This window comes from Tinamus guttatus, unplaced genomic scaffold (genome assembly GCF_059628265.1).
Source record: "Tinamus guttatus ecotype Peru unplaced genomic scaffold, ASM5962826v1 Tinamus_guttatus_pri_ptg000297l, whole genome shotgun sequence".
Lineage (NCBI taxonomy): Eukaryota > Metazoa > Chordata > Aves > Tinamiformes > Tinamidae > Tinamus > Tinamus guttatus.
The window spans coordinates 2,784,991-2,795,471 of record NW_028288831.1 but is presented as its reverse complement, the minus strand read 5'-3'; the positions used below and the strand labels follow the sequence as shown (position 1 = coordinate 2,795,471).

At 50.2% G+C, this 10,481-nt stretch overlaps 1 protein-coding gene across 16 annotated transcripts in view; it reads left to right on the top strand.

The window, feature by feature from the left end:
- The first annotated feature begins 694 nt into the window (after positions 1 to 694).
- The window catches only part of GRIN1 (glutamate ionotropic receptor NMDA type subunit 1), a 38,895-nt gene continuing 29,108 nt past the window's right edge, over positions 695 to 10,481 (top strand). For 11 of the 16 annotated variants that reach the window (XR_728881.2, XM_088527975.1, XM_088527976.1 and 8 more), the window contains exons 1-3: positions 696 to 1,049; positions 4,118 to 4,252; positions 9,487 to 9,663. Coding sequence is in view for 15 of the 16 variants with exons in the window: in XM_088527975.1 (XP_088384101.1) it covers positions 792 to 1,049; positions 4,118 to 4,252; positions 9,487 to 9,663 (570 nt within the window). In the remaining variant the exon portion in view is untranslated. Of the gene's footprint in view, positions 1,050 to 4,117; positions 4,253 to 9,486; positions 9,664 to 10,481 lie in introns of all 16 variants that reach the window. The other 5 variants (XM_010220529.2, XM_010220528.2, XM_010220530.2 and 2 more) reach the window with 3 other exon arrangements.

Below are 10,481 nucleotides of genomic sequence, written 5' to 3'. Positions count from 1 at the left end.
GCAAAGACAAGGAATGAAGTGAGTGACTAATAAGCTTCTGGTCAAGAGGTTTGTTGGCCAAGAGAGAGTTCCTGCAACATTGGAGTGAACAGAGACTCAGATGATGTTCATATAACAGACAGCTCTCCCTGTCCAGGGCTGGAAATGTGTGTTTTTCAGAGATGCTGCATAACTGGGAATATATTTTTTTTCTGGAGAAAACCTCCGCTGAGCTGAAACGTAGTGCACTTATCCTCCCAAATTAACAGGGATTCACAAGCGCGAATGGCTTTCCAGCACTGCAGCTGGAAAGGTGAAAAGAGAGGAGCTGGGCACCCAGAAGATGCTCCCCACTTGTTCCCCGTGGTGGCTGGAGGCTCAGGCACCCCCGAGCTCTGCCCACCACAACCCGCAGCCCCAGTGACGCTCCCTAGAGGTGCCAGACCCACTGCCCATCCCCGGAGTCCCCGAGGTCCCCGCAGCCTCCCCAGGGCCGCGTTCCCAGCGGGATCTGCCTTGCAGCTGCCCGGGAGGGGGCAGGAAGGGGGGTCCCCCCCGGCAGCCTCGGCCGCTGCGCCCGGCGGGGGCAGCGCGGCGGGCGGAGCGCGCGGGCTCTGCGGCGGCGGGAGGAGCCGCGGCGGGCGGAGCGGTGCGGAGCGCCGCGGAGCTTCAGCACCAAGGAGAGCGCCCCGCTCCGCGCCGAGCCGCGCCGGGCCGGGCCGGGCCGGGCCGCCCCATGGGGCCGAGGTGAGCGGCGCGGGCGGCCCCGGTGCGCGGGTGGCGGAGCCCGGCGGGCTCCGGGCCGCCCGTGGATGAGCACCATGCGGCTGCTGCTGCTCGCCCTGCTCTTCTCGTCGTCCTTCGCGCGCGCCGGCTGCGACCCCAAGATCGTGAACATCGGCGCGGTGCTGAGCACCAAGAAGCACGAGCAGATCTTCCGCGAGGCCGTGAACCAGGCCAACAAGCGGCACGGCACCTGGAAGCTCCAGCTCAACGCCACCTCGGTCACACACAAGCCCAATGCAATCCAGATGGCTCTCTCCGTTTGCGAGGACCTCATCTCCAGCCAGGTACCCCCGGGCCAGAGCCCTCCCCACCCCCTTAAAACCCACCCTCCGCCTCCCCCGGATCCCTGTGGCCGCAACCCTTGCCCCGAGGGCCCGCTGCAAGCGGGACGGTGCCAACCCGCGACCCACGCAGTTGCAGCGCCCTCGTCCTCCCCTGTCCTGGGGTCTGGGAGTGGGGTGGGCTGCAGATGAGGGGGCTCCTGCCCCGCCGGCCCCAGGCACCACTGGCCTCTGCCTGCATTGCAGCCTTTATGTAAGAGCAGCGGGGCTGCACATGCACGCACAGTCTTGCACACGTATAAAGCGCAGGGAGGCGCATGCCACCCCATGCCTGCACACACTGTGTGTGCCCACGAGCATGCTCGCAGCCCCATGGGTACACACACATCATGCACTAGCATGCAGCACCAGGGCACACACAACGCTCTGTGTGCACACCTGATACACACACACTGCACACACACATGGAGGGCAGCGTGGATGTGCACACACCCCAGTGCACACTCCTATCGCCATGGTCAAGCACAGGGGCACACGCTGCTGCCTGCATGCTCGCCATGGGCACACACACATCACTGCGCAAACACGGGCACACAAACACACATGCCACTGCCTGTGTACACCCACGCCACTGTGTGGCCGCGTTGCCACACACATACATGCACATACCTGAGGGCAGGCACTGCACCATGCACACACACACACACACGTTTTGCTGCCTACACTCACAGCGCTGCTTGCGCTAGAAATGCACCCAGAACACTGCATGCATGCACGCAGGATCAGGCACACACATGCACATGCCTTTGGATGCTTATATTTGAGTGACTGGGCACAAAAGCTGTGCACACACACAGCCCCATCACACTTGCCACACGCAGAGCACCGTTAGCCCCCACAGACAGCATCACACACTGCACAAGGCAGATGCGCAATCGCACACTAGCTCAAGCACACACTAGCACAGAAGGGATCAGCCCAAATCCACCTTCCTCCTGGCAATGGGTGCAACCCAGGTCCTCAGGGTGCTGCAAATCTCTGCACTGGACACCCTGACGCCTGGCCCTGCCATTTCCCTTGCGAGTGTTCTGGGTGCTGCCCTCAGTTAGCCAGCACTGTCCCCCAGCCCTGGACTGGCTGCTGAGCAGAAACTCATACACATACAAACTCACACACATCTCAAACAGATATCCGTGCTTATGTACAGACACATGCACAAACACAAAGCATGTGAAAACATGTCCCGCACAGACTTGTGATCACCAACACATGTCTGGGCACTCATGTATGGCACACACAACAGCACCGAGGGTGAAGGGAACTGAGGGGCTGGAGATGCAGAGCAGAGCAAAGCTGACACGTTCACAGATCAGCTTCCTAATGTCAAGATGAAGGATGCTTGAAGTCATCCCCAGGGATGCCAGCAGAGCCAGGCAGGAAGCACAGAGCAACCTGTAAAAGATATTTGGTGCCTGACTGGGAACAGAGAGACAGCTCATTCGGATCAGGAGTCATGGCTGGGACGAGGCTTCATTTAAGCCACCCGGCTAATCCATATCTATTTGTCCATGCCCCCTCTAAGGCCTTGCCTCAATGACAAACCTTGCAAAGCCCTAGACTGGGCAGAGTCATGGGCCACCATGCTGATAGTAGGATGTGTGGCCTCCTGCTCCACTTGAGTCCTGCCCTGGGGGAGGGACAGGAGCAGCCACCTCTGCTGTGTCCCAGGGTGACATCCTAACAGCGTAAGGGGGATTGCGGGTCCCACTTTTCGGGGCCCAGGGTGCTACAGAGTGGTTTTCCCCTCCCAGTGGGCAGGGAGCCTCCTGGCCCCGCTGTCATTGCCCGGGGAGGGCACAGTCCTGCTCTGCACTTGCCTGCTGGAGCCTAGCCCGAGCAGGAGGGCAGAGCGCAGCCTGGAAGCCTGAGCGTGCAAAATGGCTCCTCTCGTCAGCAGTCGTGCCGCACCGCAGAGCTCTGGCCCCCGCACAGGAGAGGTCTCCAGCCTCTCTCCTGCTTCCAGCTCCCTGCCCAAACCCACATCAGCCAGGTCCCCATGCAGAGACGCACTCTGCCCTCCTGCTCCTCCTGGCTCTGCTTGCCCCAGCCCCACCAAATGCCGCCCTCTCCTTTCCCTCCACCACTCTCCTTCCTCATTTCCTTATGCCAGGCACGGGTGCCACACTGAGGACTTCTCCCCCTGACCCCCTCATGCCCTTTAGGTGATCTCCCCCAGCCCTTTTGCGGGTATTTCCTCCCTTTGCTCATGGTAAGACCTCCAACACCCGCTCCCTGCTCTCTCAGCACCCTCTGCTTTCTCTCGTCTAATGCCAGGCAGTATCACCCCCCTTCCCACCCAGCACTCAAGTCCTCCTTCAGGTGCTTTTCATCCTGTTTTAGCGAGTTGTCCTCCAGTCTTAGTACAGAATCCTGGGGCTTGAGCAGATTTTGGAGGAGGGAAGAAATGTTAATTCCTCCTCAACAGCAAACCAACAAATCCCTTGCCCTGATTTATCCCAGCTGCCTGAGAGCTGATGATCCCCCCTCTTCACCCTCTGCCTCCCTGGCTTTCTGATATCTGTGCATATTCGGGGCCAGATGGTTGTTTTGCTCTGTGGCTCTGCATTCTTTCTCCTGCCCCGAGTCCCAGCTGACCACTTTGTTTGTAATAGTCCTCAGAGGGGAATTACAACCGAGTATTAAATGTGTGGTTAAAGAAATCGCATTACACAGTGTGACTGTAAGGGAGATGTTTCCCTTTAATCTGTAATCCATGAAAGTTATTAGTTTAGCAAGCCAAGCAACTAGGGACAGCTTTCCCATTAAGATGCAACCCTGAGCAGACCCATTGCCTCGGTGGGCTGCAGTCTGAGCATGCAAGCAGCCCCCTTGCACCATTGCTGGGACGTTCTCCCCAGTGCAGCTGCCACTGCGCTGCTTCCCATCATTTGAACAATCTTTTCATGCTAACTCAGGGCTGTTGGACATTGCAGAAAAGATAAGGAAAATCACATTCAATGGCCAATGTGCTCCTGTGAAATAATGTTTGTGTCGTGTATCCTGTCCTGCAGGTCTATGCAATATTAGTTAGTCACCCTCCTGCTCCAAACGATCACCTAACACCAACACCCGTATCATACACAGCTGGCTTCTACAGGATCCCTGTCATTGGTCTGACAACACGCATGTCTATATATTCTGATAAGGTAACTGATGCATGTTTCTAGTATAGTATCTCATACATGTGGTGTAAATCAAGAGTGCCCATCAGGACAGTTAATACTAGCCTGACTATCTACATGTCTGTATGTCTATCTATCCATCCATTCACCCATCCATCCACCCTCTCCAGTTAAATCCACAGCTTCCTCTCCTTCTTTTGCATTCCCTTGTACATCATTTTTTTCACAGCTGTCAGTGTTGACCTACATAGTGCTGGATGAGTTCTGCAGCATTTCTCTCTCAGGCTGCTGGACTCATTGCTCTTTAGCCAAATCAAATCCATGAACTAGCTCCTGCCTGTCTCACTAGTGATATCTGAAGCATCCTGGGTGCTCCTCAGATGGGGAGAACTTGTGAAGGTGCAGGAAGATCCTAGTGATGCCTGTACATTGGGCAGGAGCTCTCTGGGGTTTGAAGGTATTTTGGTTCATTTTACTTTCTGGACTTATATCATCTTGGTAGAGGAGAAAAATGACTAATAAAGGCCTTAAATGACATGCAGTCTGGCCAGCACTCAAGGAAGAGGTTCAAATTACAGGTGCCCAAACAAGTGTCTGTGTCCATGGAAGCAGGGGTGGGAGTCAGTCCGGATGAGGTCCTGCTGTATGTAGAGGTTCCTGACAGGTTGGTGGGCAATGCCCTGGCCTGTGTCCTGAGATGCTTCCAAGGCTTCCTCTTTCACTCAACGCGCTCAGCTAACAGCAGATCTTGCAAAGACTCCTCTTGGTTAGCAAAGGCAGCAGGAGCAGCTTAGCAGGACCAGGCCTTTCATATGCCCCCACAGCCCTGCTCTTAGGCAGCCTATGCGGAGAATTTTCTTCAGGTGCATAGGCTTGTTGATTGCAATTATCAGGCCTGTTTCAAAGAACATCTTTGGAAATGTGAATATTCACAAATGCAAATGTTCAGTGCAAAAATAGTCACGCTGCCTGTGTGCTAAATGAAGCCAGATTTCAGGAGGTGAGGAGCAGCAGGCTCCCAGAGACCCTGGCAGCAGGACTTCTCCACTGGAGCAGCAGCTAGTCATGGTAGCTCCCAGCAGGAAAAGCTGTGGCAGAACGGCCAGCAAGTGGTGGCCATGGCAGTGACAGACGTGGTGGCTGGCGTGAGCTCGGCACTCTGGCATGCCCTGCCAGACTGCTGTCGAGTGCTGTTATAAGGGGAAGAGATGATAACAGAGCTGGCAAACCAAAGGGAAGGTGCAGCAGAAGCCAAAATAAGCACTGGGGATTTGGTTTGTGCTGTCTTGTGGAAGGGACAGATCTGATCAGTGATAGCACTGAAGGGGACCCTGTCACGCTGCACGTGTGTTGCAGGGGTGAAGGGTATCTGCACAGTGATCAGTCTGGTTCCTTTGAAGCCAAGCTGTACTCTCTGGAGCAGATTAGCTGCCATTTCTGCAGTAAGAGCTTGTGCTGAGTATGCCACATTCACCCTGAGGGGATGAGGAGTCTCCCGTTCACTGTCCACTTCAGCTGTTTTTTTGTTTTAGTTTTTGTTTTCCACATTTAAAATATATTTTCAGCAAAAGTGACTCTAAAAAAAAAACACACAAAAAAACAATTGTCTTTCAGATCTGGAGGGACAGTCTACTGTAGTGGTGGGGAGATGCCTCCCGATGAATATTCATGAACGTTTGGCAGGTGCAGGACTGCAGGGTGGACTCATCCAGCGGGGACCTGGCAAGCAGGTCATCTGCCTGTACCCAGCGTGAACTCTCAGGGATGCTCAGGATGCTCAGTCCTCTGAGCATCCCTGCCATGCAGGCCTCAGGTGCAGTCTCCATGTCTGCAAGACAGCCAGTGGCTTGAGGGCTTTCAGCTCCCTACAGAAAGGGGAATTGAAGGCAGGTGCTGGGGCAAAAGCAAGGACAGAGTGAGGAGAGGAGCAGGGTGCAAGGACTTCGACCAGCAGGAGCTGGGAGGAACAGCAAAGCTAGAAGTGGAGCACAGAATGGACCTACCCCCTACCCATAGACAGGTCCAAGCAGAAGATAAGGCTGCTGCTCTGCTGCCAGTTCTCTTTCGTTAGCTCAAGGGCAAAGGACTGGTGTGGACCTGGTGATGCAGGTGTGGACAGGACGGTGCAAGGACCCTGGGCAGGACAGGGCAGGGCCTGCTTCTGCAATACTGGAAGATTCATCTGAACCTCTTTTTGGTTTTCCATGATCAGTTAATTAATTAATTAATTTTTTAAATCAGGAAATTATATCTTTCATCTTAGTTTCCATGGAAACAAACTTGTAAGATTACATTGCACGTGCCCTTCATTGTTTTTGAACGCACCAGACGATTCTAGCTAAATTTCACAGAGGGTTGAGGTTTCAAAGTTAATTATGGTACTCCCAAGTCTGGGCTGACAGGGGTAGAAGGGCACAGGCTCCTGCACAGATGGGTTTACCCAGTATCTTTTGATGCTCTCAGAGCATCTCCAGTCAAACACAGCAATCCATGACTTGTGTCCAGTCTTTCAATGAATACACTTGGAGGAAAAGATTTAATACTCCCACTATCCAAAGAACTGCTTGTTCTAGAAACAAAACTGCAAAGCTGAACACTCAGGCTTGGCAGCCTTTGTTTTGCCCGTTTTAAATGCATCTTATAAAATGACTCCCTGCTCTTTTTTCACCAAGATCTTCACTTCATTCAGCTGAGTCCTGGGCCAAATCAGACTGTACAGTGAAGGGTATCTGAAATCAGCTGACTGGTCAACACCTCTGGGATATCCATAACTATGGAGAGCCCTTTGTGGCATCCATGTGAGTTAAGCACTGCAAAAAGTCAGACTCTGACCTTCTCATGACGGTTCCCCAGAAGGGTCAAGACAGACTTTATTTCTTTTTCTCTGTTCTACATGTATATTTTGGGATAATTTGCATCTCCATGCTTTTCCAAAGGGATTTTGTAAAAACTTAGTAATATTTTAAAAAGATGAAATCACACTGAGAGTCACCTGCATCCACCATGAGGTGGATTCAGCCTCATTCAGCCTTATTCAGCCTCAAACAATATTTTCTTTTGCAGAAAGAGTTAAGTCAGGAAGTACAGGATGAGCTCTTGGGTTTTAGCAAGAGATGGAGAGATCTTGCAAAAAAGCTGTTCTTCAATTCAGATTTGCATTTCTAAATGAGATTGCTGTGAGTGTTTTCCACGCTCACATTCCAGCAGTCTCAGTAAGCAGCAGGAGCCTTACTAGGCGAATTGTTGATTTGAAATTGTGAGCATTTTTGCTGCATGCCTGATCCGAGGGGAGCAGGTTGTGACCCATGACAGCTCAAATTTAAAGCACTTGTAGAAGCACTTCAGGGACAATGTTTGATGAACATTTCAAATGAATTAACATACATTGTTGATTGTATCACAGACACTTCAAAGAGAATGAAGTTATTTTGAGTTTGATTTTCAAGATTTCTAAGCTGTAAAAGCTTTCCAGTATTTTCATTTTTAAGTATTAGATATTCTACTCTTCTTCCATATCTTTGGTCTGATTTTTCTCCACTTTCCTCCATTTCCTTAAAGAAGTTAAAAATACTCAGGGATGGTGGAAATGGGCAACTGTGGGAGTTCCTGCTGAGAATCATGGTGCATGAGTCATCTGAGCTCCCACTGCATTCAGAGGGAGAGAATCAGGCCCTTCTCTGGAGCCACTAGCCTGAGCTCTTTTGGATATCTGCCTCAGGAGGAGCTGGGCTGGATCTGGAAGTGTCTGGGCCTCTCCACTGCCTACAAAGAGGGACTGAACAACACAGTCGGGTGGAGACCACATTTGTTCTTCACACTGTTTGTCCCTGCAAGCTATTTCCTCATCCTGTAGATTAATATTGGGTTTATAGGACAATATTTCTTCTGCTCTTCTCATAATTAGGAATGTTTGTATCATTCACACTGAATTGCTCTTCGATGACTCTTGTTAAATCTCTCCTGACTTGTTTCCACATTAAATTAAACAACCACAGTCTTCTCAGTCTCCTGTAATTTGGAAATATTTTTGCTGCTGTCTCAGAGCCTCTGTTGTTTCTATGTTTTAGGAAAAAGTGGCAGAGCCAACCAGATATCCCTGGTAAGGGCAGAGTGTTAAGAGATGTAGCCAGGACAGGAGTTAAGTATTATTTTCTATATGCTCAATAGTTTGCTTTGACTTTATCACGGTGCTGTATGTGAGGAAAAGGTATTAGCTGATGTCTCCATTCCTGCATGTAGTTCCATGACAAATGAAACACATTTTTTTTCCTTCTATTATGAACTACTGTGGTCTAGTCAGAACATTTGTAATCAGTGCTAGATCAGTCCTTGGATAGTTAGTTCTGGACTAGCCCATTTTGATCCAGCGGAACATCTCACCCCATAAAAAGAAAAAGATTGTGTTGTTCATCTTTCTGTCCTTTCCTGTTTAGACCTCTGCCTCCTTCCAGAAATTACTCATTCTTTTTTCAGCATCCATGCTGAGCCTAAGCACTTTAATTTTCTAATATTTGACTCTAGGGCCTTCTGGAAAATCTGCATTTTTTTGAAACCTTTGTGTCAGCTACAACTTTTGGTTCAATTGCTCCCAAAAGAGTACTGTGCTTAATTACGCTGGAATTGCTATTGCTCAATCATCCAACCATAATGATGTCTTTAACCAAATCAGATAGGTTAGCTGGGGCATGAGTCCAGAGCTGTGTCTCTTCCTGTGTGCTGCTGTGGAACATGCTGACCTAGAAAAAGCCAAACAGCATGTTGCAAAACTGATTTCTGAACTTATCTCATGACAAAAGACTAGCATATATCTATATATACCTGCAACTGATCTTTTTTGTTCTCTGGAATTGTTTTTCTTTTTCATGTCCATAGCCATGAAACTGCATGCTCAATTACATTTTCAAATAATCAGAAAAAAAAAGGCTGTATTTGCACTGAATGTTTCTGACAGTTTATTCCTGGATGAGCTTTTCTTCACCATGCATTTATTTGCTAAAAAGCAAAAAAATCCTCTCTCCTATGTACTGGATTAACCACAGAAAAGTAGGAAATCATAGCAAGTATCTACTTCTCAGTCAAAGGCAAGTGTGGATATCAGACACCAGCTAAAGATTGGCCGTTAAGAGGGCTGCCAAAAAATGCTGCTCTATCTCTTTGGCTTAGTGACCCCAACGCTGTCTATGTGAACTTGCCTCTTGAAATGTACGCTGGCAGCTGACCCACACTAGTCTATGTTTAGCTCTTGTTCTTCCTTGCAGAGCATCCACCTGTCCTTTTTGCGCACAGTCCCACCATACTCTCACCAGGCCAATGTCTGGTTTGAGATGATGAGAGTCTTCAACTGGAATCACGTCATTCTGATAGTCAGTGACGACCACGAAGGTCGTGCTGCACAAAAGAAGCTGGAGACCCTCTTGGAGGAGAAAGAGTCCAAGGTGAGTCCCTAAATACTGTCTTGTAACTTTGTTTAAGCAACAACAACAAAACTAGAAGTCTCGGGCTGTTGTATGTATGTAGATTTCTGTATGTAAAACACCTTTTCTTTCCATTGTAACATGGCTAACATGCTTAAAGCATCAACAGTGTCTGACTAGTACCTGACAGAACTTTGTACTTTATTCATTTCACTTGCTTTGCCATGGTCAAAATCTCCTACATGTAAATCAACTACCAAATGAAGGGAAGGATAACCTGGAGCTCTGCAAATACCTCGCCCAAGATTCCCACCTAAGGAGAGGACCAGTCGCTCAGCTTAGGGAAGCACCTGCCCCACTTGCAGCCAGCCAGGGGCGAGTCCAGATCCAGCAATGCCAAAGCAATCCAGAAAAAAACAGCTTCCGAATTGGCTAACTGGAGCTCACCTTAGAGGCTAAGGAGGGCCAAGAGCAGCTGGCAAATTGATGCACAAAGGTATAATGCACCCTCTCTATAAAGCTGTCAGCTATGAGGCTGTAGGTTGATGCCCCAGTTCCCATCTCCATTGAAACCCATGCTGAACGCTGCTTTCCTGACGCCCCATGCTGTTATGAGAGTGCGGTTATGGCTCGCGAGAGCAGCTTTATCGAGGAGGTGCACTGCACCTGCACTCAGGACCACTCACAGGGACATAGGAGAGGTCTCTGAACCTACTGGAAGTTGAGCAGGAGAGCCTTAGACCTGCTACCTTTGAGCATAGGACCAAGAAAGTGTCCAAGCAAATTGCGGAAAGACAAGACAAGAAGCCATTTGGCCACAAAGTTTCAAAGACAAGTAC